The sequence below is a fragment of the Callithrix jacchus genome, chromosome 19 (genome assembly GCF_049354715.1).
Source record: "Callithrix jacchus isolate 240 chromosome 19, calJac240_pri, whole genome shotgun sequence".
Lineage (NCBI taxonomy): Eukaryota > Metazoa > Chordata > Mammalia > Primates > Cebidae > Callithrix > Callithrix jacchus.
The window spans coordinates 4,735,729-4,754,165 of NC_133520.1; the positions used below are offsets into that span (position 1 = coordinate 4,735,729).

General features: G+C 43.3%; 1 protein-coding gene across 9 annotated transcripts in view; it reads left to right on the top strand.

Annotated features, from left to right (window-relative positions):
* Positions 1-14,492, top strand: part of NVL (nuclear VCP like) — a 99,156-nt gene extending 84,664 nt beyond the window's left edge. For 8 of the 9 annotated variants that reach the window (XM_002760472.6, XM_008985148.5, XM_078356436.1 and 5 more), the window contains 4 exons: positions 4,893-4,969; positions 7,802-7,890; positions 11,893-11,963; positions 14,191-14,492. In XM_002760472.6, the coding sequence (XP_002760518.4) occupies positions 4,893-4,969; positions 7,802-7,890; positions 11,893-11,963; positions 14,191-14,235 (282 nt within the window). In that variant the 3' untranslated portion in view covers positions 14,236-14,492. Of the gene's footprint in view, positions 1-4,892; positions 4,970-5,434; positions 5,557-7,801; positions 7,891-11,892; positions 11,964-14,190 lie in introns of all 9 variants that reach the window. The other variant, XR_013529660.1, reaches the window with a different exon arrangement.
* Positions 14,493-18,437: the final 3,945 nt, after the last annotated feature.

The following is an 18,437-nucleotide window of genomic DNA, read 5'->3' on the forward strand; positions in this document are numbered from 1 at the left end:
TGGTCTTGATCTCTTGACCTCGTGATCCACCCTCCTCAGCCTCCCAAAGTGCTGGGATGACAGGCTTGAGCCACCGCGCCAGGCCCTATGATTGAGCTTTTGATTAAAAGAGGACGCTAGATAGTTTGAGGTTAGATTCTCTAAGGATGCAGAGATGTCCTTAGGGAGGATCCACACAGTTAATGTGACAGTGTGACAGTCGTAAGTTGATGCGTTCCTATAACTGTAGAAAGCACCTACTAAGGGCTCTTGTCTAATGTGGCAACCCCACCACCATAGCAAGAAAGTCTATGCCAGTCTCCATTTTAAGAAATCACTATTATATATGTTCACTGATGCCCCCTCTCCGCTCTCAAATATAGCACAAAATTATATATACTTATCTGCAGATAAGATACTGTTTTTTACCAAAAAATAGATAAATAAATAAAGATGAGCAAACTTCCATAAGGGCCATTCAGTTGCAAATTCAGACTTTAGAACTCACGTTTTCTAATTCCTCATCCAATGTGATTTGCACTTTTTCGGTCTTTTTATTGAAGTATGATATACATACAGAAAAGTGGTAAATGTCAAGTAGATTTAGAGATTCAAAAAAAAATTTTTTAAATGGTAAATGTCCAGCTCCATGAATTGTTACTAACAAAGCTTCCAGATCAAGAAAAAGAACACTTCCAGTCTAATTGATAGAATTATGAAGTAGAATGGTGGCTGCCAGCGGTTAGGAGGTGGGGCGGGAGGAATGGGGAGTTAGTGTTTAATGGATACATTGTTTTCTTTTGGGAAGATAAAAAAGTTCTGGAGTGGGATGGGGTGATGATTGCACAACAGTGTGGATGGACTTAATGCCACTGACCTGTACACTGAAAAAGGTTGAAATGGCCAATTTTTTGTATGTATTGCCACAATAAAATAGAACATTTCCAGACCCTGAAGCTTCCTGTTCAGGGCGTGAGGAACATTCCCAGTAGCTGCCCTTCTGCTTCCAGCCACTGCCCACTCCTGCATGCCCCCAGGATTGACTGCTATCCTGACTCAGCTGAAAATTGTTTATACTAAAAGATGCTTAGCAATCCTGCATTCTGACCCCTTAGTTTTACTACTTAGAGAACAAAAAGCGCAAGATTTTTGGCTAAGATCACAGTTTGTGTCCCAGGTCAAAATGGATTGAATGGGAAATTAACTGTTTCTTGAACGTGTTGTGGATAACTGTTTAGTGGTAACAGCTAACGGAGCTATAATCTATGCAGTTCTTGAACATGCCCTGTGGGGAGGCAGTGAGAAGCTTGTGTGTGAATGTAGGCAGAGCAACAGGAAACTAGGGTACAAGGCCTCCAGTTCCAGTCCTCTCGGCCAGGTTGCCGAACCCTGTGCCTGAAGCACTTTGCCAAGCTGATATTTTGTTTTTTATTTTTATTTTTATTTTTTGAAATGAAGTCTCGCTCTGTTGCCAGGGTGGAGTGAAGTGGCGTGATCTCTGGTTCACCTCAACCTCCACCTCCCCGGTTCAAGCAATTCTCCTGCCTCAGCCTCCTGAGTAGCTGGGACTACAGGCGAATGCCACCACACCTGGCTAATTTTTGTATTTTTTAGTAGAGACAGGGTTTCACCATGTTGGCCAGGCTGGTCTCAAACTCCTGACCTTAGGTGATCCACCTGCCCCAGCCTCCCAAAGTGCTGGGATTACAGGCGTGAGCCACCACACCCTGCCCTGCCAGGCTGATATTTTACAATAAGAAAAGCTTAATGGACCAAGTACAGTGGCCCACATCTATAATCCCAGCACTTTGGGAGGCCAAGGCAGGCAGACTGCTTGAAGTCAGGACTTTGAGATCAGTCTGGGCAACATTGTGAAACCCCATCTCTACAAAAAATACAAAATTGGGTGAATGTGGTTGTGGGTACCTATAGTCCCAGCTACCCAGGAGGCTGATGTGGAAGGATGGCTTGAGCCCAGGAGGTGGAGGTTGCAGTGAGCTGAGATTATGCTACTGCACTTCAGCCTGGATGACAGAGCCAGACCCTGTCTCAAAGAAAAAAGAAAAGCTTAATGGCTTGCATATATTCACTTTTGTGTGTGTTTCTTCTTCTTCTCTTTTTTTTTTGAGACCAGATCTTGAACTGTGACCCAGGCTGGATTGCAGTGGCACAATCTCGGTTCACTGTAGCCTCCACCTCCTGGGTTCCAGTGATTCTCCTGCCTCAGCCTCCTGAGTAGCTGGGATTACAGGCACCTGCCACCACACCTGGCTAATTTTTGTTTTAGTGGAGACGGGGTTTCTCCATGTTGGCCAGGCTGGTCTTGAACTCCTGACCTCAGGTAATCCACCCACCTTGCCCTCCCAAAGTGCTGGGATTACAGGCGTGAGCCACCATGCCCACCCATGTTTCTTCTAAAAATAGTTATTTCACAATATAATATTTGCTACGCATGAAAGAATATATGCAATGTATATATAAGTTATGAATCAGAATAATAAGCGAATACTCATAAACTTACCATCTAACTGTCGCACATTTTATATAATTAAAAACAATTGGGTGGCGGCGGAAGAAAAAAAAAAACTGTTGACTGGGTATGGTGGTTTATGTCTGTAATCCCAACATTTTGGGAGGCTGGGGCAGGAGGTTTGCTTGAGGCCAGGAGTTTGAGACAAGCCTGGGCAACATAGTAAGACCTCATCGCTACAAAAAAAAAAAAAAAAATAGGTCAGTCAAGGTAGCTCACCCCTGTAATCCCAGCACTTTGAGAGGCTGAGGCAGGCAGGTCACCTGAGGCCAGGAGTTTGAGACCAGCCTGGCCAAACCCCGTCTCTACTAAAAATACAAAAAATTAGCCAGGCGTGGTGGCACATACTTGTAGTCCCAGCTACTCAGGAGGCTGAAGCAGGAGAATTGCTAGAACCCAGGAGGCAGAGGTTGCAGTGAGCCAAGATCATACCTCTCCACTCTGGAGCGAGACTGTCTCAAGAAAAAAATTTAGCGGGGCATGGTGGCATGTAGTTGCAGCTCCTCAGGAGGCTGAGGTGGAAGAATCTCTTGCGCCCAGGAGCTCAAATCTCTGGTGGTTGTTCCACTGCACTCCTGCCTGGGCAACAGAGTAAGACCCTGGGCAGGGGGAGGATACGCTGTTTTGTTTGCCTCTGCAATTTGTTGCTAAAAATATTATTAAACTAAATATATAATGTATATATGCAAGGTACCGGGTTAAGTGTTAAAATTCTGGGTTGGCAAGCCTGGGTGCAGTAATCCCTCCCAAAGTGCTTGTAATCCCAGCACTTTGGGAGGCTGAGACAGGCAGATCACCTGAAGTCAGGAGTTCAAGACCAGTCTGGCCAACATGGTGAAACCCCATCTCTACTAAAAATACCAAAAATTAGCCAGCGATAGTGGAGGGCACCTTTAATACCAGCTACTCAGGAGGCTGAGACAGGAGGATCGCTTGAACCTGGGAGATGGAGGTTGCAGTGAGCTGAGATCACGCCACTGCACTCTAGCCTAGGCAACAAGAGCAAAACTCCACCTCAAAACAAAAAATCTGGGTTGGCTTCTTTCTCTACATCTAGTCTCATGAGAAACTCTAAGAGTTCTAAGTTACATACTTGTCATTGCTAATGTCTCTTGAAATGAGCTGAAGGGGAATTGGCACCAAAATCAAGATTAAATGTTAGATTAAGGAAGAATAGACTGAACTCAGGGGGCTTTGTGGTTTTATTACAGGGCAGGTTACTGCTCCTTCGTTCCTGGCCAGGTTCAGTACTATTTATCCCGTCTTAGCCTCACACCAAAACTAAGCATTGCTTAAGTATTTGCCATATTTAATCTGGCAAAGGAAATGTGTTTCTTAACATTTGGAAAGACTGAGGTGCTGCTTTTTACTGCTGTTGATGGTGTTTAGTTTTTGCTGTAGCTGCAAACAAATTCCTCACATTTCATGAGCATAAATTGTTGTCTTTAGCTTTCTCAAGTTTGGAATCTGCTTCTTAGCCTCATTTCTCAAAATTGAAATTTGTATCAATCTTTATATATATGTATATACTTTGAGTTCTGAAGTACATGTGCAGATCTTGCAGGATTATTGCATAGGTACACACATGCCATGGTGGTTTGCTGCCTCCATTTCCCCATCACCCACATCAGGCATTTCTCCCAGTGTTTCTCTCCCCAACCTCCCCACCCAAATTTGTATAAATCTTAAAAGCTCTGTAATACTTTTTTTTTTTTTTTTTTTTGAGACACTCTGTCACACAGGCTGGAGTGCAGTGGTATAATCTTGGCCCACTGCGGCCTCTGCCTTCCAAGTTCAAGCGATTCTCCTGCCTCAGCCTCCTGAGTAGCTGGAATTACAGGCATGCGCCACCATGCCCAGCTAATTTTTGTATTTTTAGTAGAGACACGGTTTTACCATGTTGATCAGGCTGCTGTTGAACTCCTGACCTCGTGATCCACCTGCCTCAGCCTCCCAAAGTGCTGGGATTATAGGCGTGAGCCACTGTGCCCAGCCAAACAGCCATTATTATTAAGAACCTATTATGTAGTCGAATGTGGTCTTGTCTTTATTTTTGGTACTCAGTCTCACTCTGTTGCCCAGGCTGGAGTGCAGCGGCATGATCTCCACTCACTACAACCTCTGCCTCCAGGATTCAAGCAATTATAGTGCCTCAGCCTCCAGAGTAGCTTGGACTACAGGTGCACACCATAATGCCAGACTAATTTTTCTATTTTTAGTAGAGATACGGTTTCACCATGTTGCCCAAGTTGGTCTCGAACTCCTGACCTCAGGTGATCTGCCCACTTTGGCCTCCCAAAGAGCCGGGATAACAGGTGTGAGCCACTGTGCGCAGCACGGTCTTTAAAGTTGTAGTGAAAAATCATTTTTCTCTCTTACTTAGAATGGTACCAAACCACCACTGGATGCAGATGTAAATTTGGAAGCAATTGCTGGTGACCTTCGCTGTGATTGCTATACGTAAGTGTTTGAAGTCAGTTCACTCTCGGGGGTTCAATCTTCTCCCTATAAAATGAGGGATAATGATGCCCACCTTAGCAGATTGTTGGGAGGATTAAATGAATTATCCTGTGAAGCATACGAAGTGTCTTTAAGAAGTCCCTTCTTTGCTGTCCTTTACAAATTGTGCTGGTGCTTCAGCATGTAAGAGACTAATCTACAAGCACCACATTTTCCAGCCCTCAGGATGCATTTTCACTGCACACGTTTTCCCCTCCACACGCCTGCAGAAACTTCAGGAGGTCTGCCTGACATTCTCCTTCAGCCTTCCTGTGTTTATGGTCGTTGTAGTTGTTAGTTTTTCTTCATGTTTTGAGGTAAATGTTTGCTAACTTTCCCAATTTGGGAACATAGAGGGAAGAAATGAAACTCAGTTTAACTAACAGAGACAATGCCCCCTCCAGCTTTTTTTTTTTTTTCTTCCAGACAGGGTTTCCCTCTTTCACGTAGGCTGGAGTGCAGTGGCATGATTACGGCTCACGATAGCCTCCACGTCCTGGGCTCAAGCAATCCTCTGACCTCAGCCTCCTGGATAGTTGGGACTACAGGTGCACACCACCATGCCCGGCCAATTTTTTTTTTAATGTTTTGTCGTTATGGGGTCTTGCCATATGGGGGGGTGGGCGGGTGGGGGTATCAGCCAAGGCAGGCAGAACTTCAGACTTTCTGGGTCTGGGCTTGCACATGGAGGCCTGACACTCAGGAATTTGAGACCAGCCTGGCCAATATAGTGAAACCTTATCTCTACTAAAAATATAAAAATTAGCCAGGCGTGGTAGCGCTCATCTGTAATCCCAGCTGCTAGGGAGGCTGAGACAGGAGAATTGCTTGAACCCAGGAGGTGAAGGTTGCAGTGAGCCGAGATTGTGTCACTGTACTCCAGCCTGAGCAACAGGGCAAGACTCCGTCAAAAAAAAAAAAAAATTTAAATTAAATAAATAAATAGATGATCTTACTACTTAGGGGACTACTACTTGAGTAGTTTACTGCTTTAAGGGCAGGAGCAGTGGCTCATACCTGTAATCCCAGCCCTTTGGGAGGCTGAGGCAGGCAGATTGTTCGAGGTCAGGAGTTCAAGACCAGCCTGGGCAACATAGTAAGAACTGGTCTCTAAAACAAAACAAAAACACAGCTTTAAGTGCTCAAATCTGAAAAGATTTTCAGTGAATAACAAAGATGGTTTTGGTGGCAGAACTTGCCCTGGGCTAAATCTTTTGGATATACCAAGTAGGCTGTCTGTCTATAAAGGGTTTAGGGCTAAAGTTGAATGGTGTACATTTTGGATTTTCATGCCACTACTTTGAGAGACACTACACTCCTACAGTCTTTAGCTCTCTGTTTGTGTTAGTTATTATTGTCTGCACAGTGTTAGACATCAGAGTAGAGGAAGGAATGAACACCCCAGCATGTATGTGATTATTAAATAATGTTATAACCCTAACATTTAGCTAACAAAACACCAGATTCAGTTAAAAATTTAAGCTCTGTGGGTCTTTACTTTTATATAGTATGTGTCTGAGGCAGGAGAATCACTAAACCTGGGACGTGGAGGTTGCAGTGAGCCAAGATGGCACCACTGTGCTCCAGCCTGGGTGACAGAGCAAGACTTGATCTCAAAAAGAAAATGTATATAGTATGTGGATTATCATTATGTACATTATCAAATGTGTATAGTATGTGGATTAACATCATATAATAAGTTTAATATCCAGAAATTTAGTTTTTTTTCTACAATCATTTGAAGCAAATTGGAAAGGTCAGAAATGAAGTTTTTTATTTTCATCTTTTCTTTCCAAGACTTGTGACATAGAAATGAGGTCTTTATCCCCAGATTCAGACTCTTTCTCAAAACATCTCTAAGAGACCTGTGACAGCTGTAATGTAGTGAAACGCCAGTCAGCATGAGTCTTTCATTGGACTCAGACCTGTGCTGACTGAGCATATTACATGAAATAATTAAATAAATGAAGGACTGTTTGTATTTGTGATATTTTAAGTAACTTGTGATGTGTTCATTCAGTTTTAACTTGAATCAGGTGCATTAAAGACTTTCCAGGGTTTGTATTTTTCCCTTTTGAACTTGGGTTTTTTTTGAGACAGGGTCTAACTGTGTCACCCAGGCTCACTGCAGCCTATGCCTCCCGGGCTCAAGTATCTCAACTTCCCAAAGTGCTGGAATTACAAGCATGAGCCACTGCACCCAGCCCACAAGTGACTTTTTAATAAGCTTACTTTAGACATTATGTAATACCTGGACATGCTCGTCAGCACTTTAGCCCTTTATGCATTGTATTGTTTCCTCCCGAATTTCCTTTTTTTTTAAAATTGGGACAGAGTCTCATGCTGTCACCCAGGCTGGAGTGCAGTTGTGCAATCTTGGCTCACTGCAACCTCTACCTCCTGGGCTCAAGTGATCCTCCTACCTACGCCTCTTGAGTGCCAGGGACTACAGGCACATGCCACCACGCTCAGCTAATTTTTTGGTATTTTTTGTAGATATGGCATATCGCCATATTGCTGAGACTGGTCTCAAAGTCCTGTTCAGGTGATCCACCCACCTCGGCCTCCCGAGGTGCTGGAATTGCAGGCATGAGCCACTGAACCTGGCCTAGATGTATCATACGTAAAAGCTGAAAGCTCTTTCCTATTGATCATAATCAGTTCATCTCATCTTTATTGGTCACTTTCTTTCCTGGTTATTTCATATGTGACTTATATGAAAATTGTTGTCCGGCTTTTTTTTAGGCTTTTGCGGTATCTAAGAAGAAGTCAATAACTATTCTTTTATTGTAGGGGTGCAGATCTCTCTGCTTTGGTACGAGAAGCTTCTGTCTGTGCCCTGAGACAGGAAATGGCAAGACAGAAGAGTGGAAATGAAAAAGGTACAGTTCTCCAGAATCTCTCACGTTTCATTGGTACTTCACCTTTGCCCTGGAAAATAACCATTTTCTAGTGTCTGTTATCTATGATATTAAAGCTAATGTTTTTTAATGAGACTGTTAGAAGCTGTTCTGAAATATGTAAACTCTGTTGCTGACAATTGTAATAATAGCAAAGTTATTTAATGCCTCTCTAATAAAGAGCACTATACCCATAGGTAAATGGATCCCTTCACTGTCTTCATTATGAGTTTAGGCTGCTTATCAATTCTGGAAAACCTTATTCTTTTGCTAAGGTGATATCTACTTGCCTGTTAAAATGCGACCTGAATTGGAGAGCTAAGAAAATACACAAGAGAAGTGAAAATTAGAATAACTTTCCATATATTGAGACTTTCCTTTCAAAATACAAAATCCATGTATTGTATTATGTGATGCTTTGGGGTTATCTCAACAGCTTTGCACCATCCTTCACGTTTGATAGTGTCTTTAATTTTACTGTTTGAGTGCATATGGGAAAAAAAATTGTCTGCTGGGTGTGGTGGCTCACACCTGTAATCAGCACTTTGGGAAGCTGTGGCAGGAGAATTGCTTGAGCCCAGGAGTTTGAGAGCAGCCTGAGCAGCAAACCAAGACCCCCACCCCAACAGAAAAATGAACAAATTAGACTGGCATGGTGGTACCTGCCAATAGTCCTGACGACTTGGGAGGGTGAGGCAGGAGGATTGCTTGAGCCCAGGACTTCGAGGCTGCAATGAGCTGTGACTGCACCACTGCACTCCAGCCTGAGTGACACAGCAAACCCTGTCTCTATTAAAAAAAGAAAGAGAGGCCAGGTGTGGTGGCTCACACTGTACTTCCCAGCACTTTGGGAGGCCAAGGTGGGTGGATCACCTGAGGTCAGGCGTTCCAGACCAGCCTAACCCAACATGGCAAAACCCCATCTCTACTAAAAGTACAAAAATTAGCCAGGTGTGGTGGCATATGCCTGTAATCCCAGCTACTTGGGAGTCTGAGGCAGGAGAATCTCTTGAACCCTGGAGGTGGAGGTTGCAGTGAGCCGAGATTGTGCCACTGCACTCCAGCCTAGGTGACAGAGCAAGACTCAGTCTCAAAAAAAAAGAGAGAGAGAGAGAGAGATTTATTAGTGACTTGCACTCCAGCCATGCCAGGTACAGAAATAGCTTTTGCTGTGCTTGGTTCCTGTGATAATTATTTGATCAGCTGCAGTTTATGGGTATCTCTGTAGTACAACAAAATACCCTTCTTCAAATAGATTCACTCTGGGCCAGTCATCCTGTCCCACATCTGTAATCCCAGCACTGTGGGAGATCAAGACTGAGATTGCCTGAGCCCGGCAGTTCGAGACCAGCCCAGACAGTATAGGGGGACCCTGTCTCTATTGTTTTTAAAACTAATTTTTAAAAAATTTTTAATTAAAAAGATTTTCCCTGTCCTCTAAACCTGTACTTTTATCCGAAGTTTTTATATTGATCTTCTTTCATTAAATAGACTTCCAAAAGATGTCTTTTTAAACTTGTATTGGTTTTCCATTTTTCCTCTATTCCCATTTTTCTTTGGCTGCCAAAATTCTTAAAGCTAAATTTGTTTGTAGTTATAGCAGCATAGGCTTAGATTAGATTTGTCAACACATTAGAAAGCCCTTGGGCTTTTTGTTATCTAAGATTCAGTTGTCTGAATGTCTGTTATTATATGCTACATTAAATTCCTTTCGGAAGGAGGTGAGTTATCAATAAGAAAAATCAAAATATCTTGTAAAAAAAATCATATATTCTATCTGAGAGCTGAATCTGAACACTATCTTGGGGTATGTTTGTTTGCTAAAAATTAATGAACCCCTGTACATGTATCGGAAGTGCTAGTAATAATTTTGTTTTGTTTGGAGGGTGTTTATTTGTTTGTTTGAGAAGTAATCTCACTCCGTCATCCAGGCTAGAGTGCAGTGGCGTGATCTCGGCTCACTGTAACCTCTGCCTTCTGGGTCAAGTGTTTCTCCTGCCTCAGCCTTCTGAGTAGCTGGGATTATAGGCATGCACCTGTCCAGATTTTTTCTGGGATTTTGCAGTATCTAAGTTATTTAGTGCCTCTCTAATAAAACTAACTTTTTTTTTGAGATGGAGTTTTGCTGTTGTTACCCAGACTGGAGTTCAATGGCACGATCTCGGCTCACTGCAACCTCCGCCTCCTGGGTTCAAGCAATTCTCCTGCCTCAGCCCCCCAAGTAGCTGGGACTACAGGTGCGCACCACCATGCCCAGCTAATTTTTGTATTTGTAGTAGAGACGGGGTTTCACCTTGTAGACCAGGATGGTCTCGATCTCTTGACCTCGTGATCCACCCACCTCGGCCTCCCAAAGTGCTGGGATTATAGGCGTGAGTCACCACGCCCAGCCAATAAAACTAATTTTTATTTTATTTTATTTTATTTTTTGAGATGGAGTTTCGCTCTTGTTGCCCAGGCTGGAGTGCAGTGGCACAATCTCGGCTCACTGCAATTCCTACTTCCCGGGTTCAAGTGATTCTCCTGCCTCAGCCTCTCTAATAGTTGGGATTACAGGCCTCTGCCACCACACCCAGCTGATTTTTTTGTAGTTTTAGTAGAGACAGAGTTTTACCATGTTGGCCAGGCTGGTCTCAAACGCTAGACCTCAAGCGATCTGGCTGCCTCGGCCTCCCAAAGTGCTAGGATTATAGATATGAGCCACTGCGCCCAGCCTAATTTTTGTATTTTTTTAGTAGAGACAAGGTTTCGCCATGCTGGCCAGACTGGTCTCAAACTTCTGACCTCAGGTGATCCTCCTGCCTCAGCCTCCCAGCATGCTGGAATTACAGGCATGAGCCACTGCGCCTGGCCTGGAGGTTGTCTTATAAACATAAGTAATAAACCCTGACATCCCTGCTTTGCTACAGCTTCCATTTCTACCTCTCTATCCTTTAGGGAATTTTGTTGCTATCTTACTGAACCCGAAGTCAGTAATGCCATTCAGCTTACATTTGATATGCTGAACAACACATTTTATTTTATTTTATTTTTTGGTGAATATACTATCCTAATATCTGTGTAGAAAGTTTAGTATTTTAAATATAAATTGTCATCACATAAGCTATCATATTTACATTCTAAACCAAGTTGTATTTAACATTTAGCTATTTTGTTTTATTTATGTAATGGCATAACCTTGCAGAGTATTAGAGTCCCCTTGTTTTTTTTTGAGACGGAGTCTTGCTCTGTCGCCCAAGCTGGAGTGCAATGGTGTGATCTCGGCTTACTACCGCTTCCGCCTCCCAGGTTTAAGCAATTCTCCTGCCTTAGCCTCCTAAGTAGCTAGGATTACAGACACACACCACCACACCCAGCTTTTTGTATTTTTAGTAGAGACACGGTTTTACCATGTTGGTCAGTCTGGTCTCAAACTCCTGACCTTATGATCCACCCGCCTCAGCCTCCCAAAGTGCTAGGATTACAGGCATGAGCCACCGTGCCTGGCCTAAAACCACCTTCTAATCCAGTGCTGAGATATTACATATATAAAATATTCTGTGATGTTATGGCTCCATAAGATCTCATTGTGTGTTGCATACTCTTAAATATTAATACGGTGGGATCCTACTTTCCATTCCCAGTTAAATTCATTTGAATTATCTGAATAATTCTGGTTCTTCTTCATCAACATCACTATTAAGTTAAACAATGCAAAAAGGCCTACAAAAGGTTACCAGCTTATGAGTGGCAGGTCTCTTTGGGTGGTTTTGGATTAAAATCTGATAAGCAGAATATATCTGGCTAGAATACTGTTCTGAAAAAGAATATACAGCCCATCACATCACTGATCTCTTTAGCGTACCCCGTGAGAGCTTGGAAGTCTTCCAAAGGAATTTAAGTTCTAAGTCAGTTAGCATACTATACTGAGATGTGCATTTGCTCATCTGCTGTGTGCATAGCATGCCATACTGAGATGTGTGTATTTGTGCATTTGCTCCATAGGTGAACTCAAGATTAGTCATAAGCACTTTGAAGAAGCTTTCAAGAAAGTAAGATCATCTGTATCAAAAAAGGTAAGAAATGCTGTTAAATGTATAGAGAAGGGAAACTAGAGTTTTAGTTGAATTAAACTTTTACAGATTGTTTCGTATACTGCTTCTACTTCCTAAAAAGAAATTACATGGTCCATTTTGAGCTGAAAACAAGCAAAATAATAGCCTTTGTGAGAATGTTCTTGAGAGATTTTAATTTTATATGTTTCTTAGGGACTGGAGCACAGTTTTCCTAACTAGATTCTCTAACAACTATTTATTCAGAGAGAGAATGACCTCTTTTGTCTCCACCATCTCAGAATTTTTAATCATCTAATTCAAGTATTATTTGACCTCCTCTTCCCTTTTTGACAAATGCCTTTGTATTTCTTAGATCTAGACTATACCCAATCTAAGCCATAGGGACTTACCATACATTTCAGGGAAATAAAAATATCTTTACCATAAGTAGGAGAAAGGTTAAAAAAAAATCACTCTGGGCTGGGCGCAGTGGCTCACACCTGTAATCCCAGCACTTTGGGAGGCCGAGGCAGGTGGATCATGAGGTCAAGAGATTGAGACCATCCTGGTCAACATGGTGAAACCCCATCTCTACTAAAAATAGAAAAATTAGCTGGGCATGGTGGCTCGTGCCTGTAATCCCAGCTACTCGGGAGGCTGAGGCAAGAGAATTGCCTGAGCCCAGGAGGCGGAGGTTGCGATGAGCCAAGATCGCGCCATTGCACTCCAGCCTGGGTAACAAGAGCAAAACTCCGTCTCAAAAAAAAAAAAAAAAAATCACTCTGGAGCTAGGCACCGTGGCTCGTGCCTGTAATCTCAGCTACTCAGGAGGCTGAGGTGGGAGAATAGCTTGAGCCCAGGAATTCAAATTCAGCCTGGGCAACATGGTGAGATCCTGTCTCTACAAAAAAATGAAAACTTAGCCAGGCATGGTGGCATGCACCTGTAGTCCCAGCTACTCAGGAGGCTGAGGCAGGAGGATTACTTGAGCCCAGGAGGTTGAGGCTACATTGAGCCATGATCACACCATTGTACTCCAGCCTGGGTTACAGAGCAAGGCCCTGTCTTAAAAACAAACAAATAAACACAGAAGAAAAAAACACACTTCAAATATTTCTTTGGGATAAATACACAGGAGTGGAATTGCTACCCCACACTTAAAATGTTAATTTGACCACAGTGAGATTCGACTACACACCTACCACAAAGACCAAAATTGAAAGATTGACAACACTAATTGGTAGCAATAATGTGAAACAGCTGGAACTCTCTCTTTTTTTTTTTTTTTTGAGACAGAGTTTTGCTCTTGTTGCTCAGGCTGGAGTGCAATGGTGCAATCTCAGGTCACCGCAACCTTTACCTCCCGGGTTCAAGCAGTTCTCCTGTCTCAGCCTCCCAAGTAGCTGGGATTACAGTCATGCGCCACCACACCCAGCTAATTTTTTGTATTTTTAGTACAGACAGGGTTTCATCATGTTGGTCAGGCTGGTCTCGAACTCCTGACCTCACATGATCCATCCGCCTCCGCCTCCCAAAATGCTGGGATTACAGGGAACTCTTATACATTGTTGCTGAAAATGTAGATACAACTACACTGGAAAACATTCTGGCAGTTTCTTACTAACGTTAATATAGTGTAAGAAGCTTCTGCTTTCGCCTCCATTTCCATCTGGATTCAGCATAGGTTAGAATTGTGCTTTCTTCACTAATTAGATAGAAACAGAAGAATCTTTTGACCTTATTTTTTAGAAAGCCTCAGTAGAAATTGTGAAAGTCATGGGAGTTTCCTGTGGAAAGGAACATGTATAGTATTTAGATGATGCAGGAAAGTGAAGTGTCACCTCTCTCTAACAGTGTGATAGCCAGCAAGAGCTACTATGACAAAGTACCACAGACCGGGTGGCTTACAAAATGGAAAATGTATTTTCTCACAGTTCTCGAGAGTGTTGGGTAGGGTTGGTTCTTCTAAGCCCATGTCCTCACAGATGGTGCTCTCCCAGCGGCGCTCTTTCCTCTGCACATCTGAGCCCTAATCCGTTCTTTTTGTAAGGACACCAGTCATATTGGAAAAGAGCTCACTTGTGTGACCTTGTTTTAATCCAGACTCCTGTAAAGACCCTCTCTCCAGTTACAATCACATTCTGAGGTTCTGTGGGCAAGGACTGCAGCATGTGAATTTTGGGGGGACACCATTCAGCCCATAACAAGCAGTGATGGGCTCTGTATTCTGTGTTCTCCCTCCTCTCAGGATCAAGTCATGTATGAACGTTTGCAGGAGTCCCTCAACCAGTGACGTCTCCAGCAACCGGCTTGAAGGAGCCAGCCCATCAAGCTGGCAGAGAACCCTACACGCTCTAAAGGACCTGCTTTCAGCTGGACACAGGTGCCGTCTCATGTAAGCAATTTGTTTTCAAATTAATGAGGCCAAGCTGAAGCTGAAGATTCTTCCCATCTGGCCAGTCTGGTGTGAAAATGCCTTCTTCCTTTTTAAGAAAAAGGAAAATTTTTAAACTGCTGAAATAAAATAATTGTTACACTTTTCAAATAAAACTTTTTACTTTGAACTATTTTGACTGTACACAAAAGTTACAAAGAACTCCTCCCCTGCCCCTCCACAACCATCTGGGAATAAGTGACCAGCTTGGTGCCCCATCATTCCCAAATACTTTCATGTGTATTTCCTACACTTTAAGATACTCTCCTACATAACGTGCCATCAAAGTCAGGAAATTAATACATTGATACCTTGCTGCCATCTAATTCTCCATTTCTCTGGTTGTCCTGCTAATGTCCTTTAAAATGGGTTCCTAACCCCCAGGCTACAGACCAGTACCTGTCTGTGGCCTATTAGGAACCGGGCTGCACAGTGGGAGGTTAGTGGTGGGTGAGTGAGCAGTGTCATCTCCTTCCCATCACTCATATTACTGCCTGAGCTCCACCTCCTGTCACATCCATGGTAGTGTTAGACTTTCACAGAAGCAAGAACCCTACTGTGAACTGCGTATTTGAAGGACCTAGGTTGTGCACTCTTTTTTTTGAGACAGAGTCTCACTCTGTTGCCCAGGCTGGAGTGTAATGGCATGATCTTGGCTCACTGCAGCCTCTGCTTCCTGGGTTCAAGCAGTTCTCAGCCTCTGGAGTAGCTGGGATTACAGGTGCCTGCCACCATGCTTGGCTAATTTTTCTATTCTTAGTAGAGGTGAAGTTTTATTATCTTAGCCAAGCTGGTTTTGAACTCCTGACCTTGTGATCCACCCGCCTCGGCCTCTCAAAGTGCTGAGATTACAGGCATGAGTCACCACGCCCGGTGGTTGTGCACTCTTTATGAGAATCTAATGCCTGATGATCTGAGGTGGAACAGTTTCTTCCTGAAACTACCTCCCCCCACCCTGTCTGGGGGAAAAATGATCTTGACGAAACCAGTGCCTGGTGCCAAAAAGATTGGGACCACTGCTTTAAACGGAAGCCACTGCAATTCGTTTCCACATCTCTTTAATCTCTTTTAGGTGTGGAACAGTTCTTCAGCTTTGACTCCGACACCTGTAAGGGTTGCAGGCCAGTTACTGTGTAAAGTGCCTTCGATGAGGATGTGCCTGATGTTTTCCTTGTGATCAGACTCAAGTTATGCATCTTTGACAGATTACAAAGGAACACTGTGCACTTGTCATGTGCAATTCCAGTTTGTCCCTCACTGTGGTCACTTGATTAAGGCAGTTCTGCCAGGCCTCTTACACTATAAAGCTACTCTTGACTCTTTTTTTCCCCTTTGTAATGTATGTGTATTTTGTGGAAGTTACTTTGAAACTCTCTAAAGTCCATCCCTCATCAAATGCATGTATTACTATTTTTTAATGTATTATCCATTATTATGATACTCAAACTGTCCCAGATTTGACTCTTGTTTGGCCTCTGTATGTGTTTAATGAGCCCCTAGGCAACACTTTCTGAAGGGCTTGATTTTTGTTGTGTTTAATCTCAACTCATCATTTACAGTATTGCTCACAATATATTCTGAAGCTATATATAGATGGGTCTGGTTACCTCCTTTTCTTTCGTCTTAAATTTTTACTTCACCTCATTCTACAAAAAATTTTAGGCTGCTTTTAAGAATGTGGGCCAGGCACAGTGGCACATTCCTGTAATCCTAGCATTTTTGGGAGGCCAAAGTGGGAGGATCACTTGAGTTCAGGAGTTTGAGACCAGCCTGGACAACATAGTGAGACCCCCTTCTCTACCAAAAAAAAGAAAAATTTTACAAAGCTGGGCACAGTGGCTCATGCCTGTAATCCCAGCACTTTGGGAGGCTGAGGCAGGCAGATCACCTGAGGTCGGGAGTTTGAGATCAGCCTGGCCAGCACAGTGAAACCCCGTCTCTACTAAAAAATACAAAAATTAGCCAGGTGTAGTGGCAGGCACCTGTAATCCCAGCTACTTTGGAAGCTGAGTTAGGAGAATTGCCTGAACCCAGGAGGCAGAGGTCGCAGTGAGCCAAGATCATGCCATTACACTCCAGCCTGGGCAACAGTGAGACTCCATCTCAAAAAAAAATTTACAAAAAGAATGAGATGAAAAAAATGTTACTAAAAGTAAATCAGGGTTACAAAGACAATAAAACACAGTCCTTTTATGAGGAGTTCCCAGAAGGATTCAGACATCTCACCAGAGTATGACCATGGCCAGTGAAAGGGCATGAAGAAGGGGATACCTTAGGACACCAGAAGAGGGAGCACCCAAAAAAAATGCAAATCAGTATCACATACTAAACGTAGGTGATTAAGGATGAAGGGAATATTGGAATATGCACAGTAAGGTCTTAATTTGAGGAGCAGATTTGACTCCGCTTGACATGCACAAATCCAGAGTCACACAGTCGGGCGTATCATAGATGTGGGTTATGAGAAAAAGCAAGAAATTTCTTGACAATGACATGTTCGTTCTAAGTATCCAACTTGTTGGTAGTTTAGCTTAACCTCAACACAAAATGTGGAACGCATAAGAGAGCAGACTGACTGTATGTTCACTGGCTCTGCCAGTCAGGCGTGGTACAGGTTGATGGTTGTGGTACAGGAGGCAGATACTGGGCCAGCTGATGTAACAGTGGATGTTGCCAGCACTTCTCCAAATGCAAGGGAAGATCACACTTCTCAGCATGATCTGTGTACTGACACTGCCAAGTGTGATCACTAATGCTCCCGACTGGTACTAGGGCTCAAATAGGGTTACCCCATTTCATCAAAAAGAACAAGGTTCAGAGCTTATTCCAGGGAACTTGCGGAACAGTCTGAATTCTGCTCTACAACGGTCTAACTTTTCTTTCTCTTAGAAAAAAGATCCAGTCGTGTATTCAGAAACTCCCGGAATTATATCCTCTGTTCTAGCACTGTCAACGATTTAGCCGTTTCATTAAACACTTTGTCCTGAGTATTACTGACAGAATGGTGAACACACTCACAACTTAATGCCCAGTGTGGTGTGTGTGGCAGAGAGCTTATCGTCCCATACTGTCCATTCTTCCTTTCTACCTTTTAGTAAGAAGGGCTCTTGCTACCAGGAGAGTGACTAACGTCTGGCTAGTATAATATAGAGAAGTGATGGGAACAGCTTCTGGTTACATCCTTAAAAGGAAGTGACTTGGGTTGCTTTAACCCATCATTAACTCAGGGCAGCCTACATTTAACTCACACACCTTCCCCCAGAAGCAAAGACCCTGGTTATATCCTTGAAAAGTTGGCCGGGCGCGGTGGCTCAAGCCTGTAATCCCAGCACTTTGGGAGGCCGAGGCGGGTGGATCACGAGGTCAAGAGATCGAGACCATCCTGGTCAACAAGGTGAAACCCCGTCTCTACTAAAAATACAAAAAATTAGCTGGGCATGGTGGTGCGTGCCTGTAATCCCAGCTACTCAGGAGGCTGAGGCAGGAGAATTGCCTGAACCCAGGAGGCGGAGGTTGCAGTGAGCCGAGGTCGTGCCATTGCACTCCAGCCTGGGTAACAAGAGCGAAACTCCGTTTCAAAAAAAAAAAAAAGAAAAGAAGTCAGAACTTGTTTAAAAGAAGGTGCTACTTGTCCTTTTAACTCCATGCTGCGCTTCCTGGGCTGAAGAGTGATGAGCTGATCGTGAACCTGCTTTGGCCTTGTAAATGGAGACAACATCCTAGGGAATGACACATAAATAACAACATATAAGAAACCGGGATCATGGGCAACCCTTTCGGCGGAGTTTCCTCAACCCTGAGACGGTCGAGGCGCCTGACTTCTGTGTGCAATCTTTATGTTGTTTAAGCCTTTTATATTTTGCCCTCTGAGAAAGCAGCCAAATTAATTTCCAAACTAATACAGCATTCAAACAGGTAAAGAGACAGTACAGCTGGGCGCAGTGGTTCACGCCACTTTTCTAATTACTTAAAAAGTATAGGGCACTACACTTTTACCTACTTATACTTTTGGAGGTAATAAGGCATTTTACAACATTTTTAGGTTTTGGAAATAAGATCCT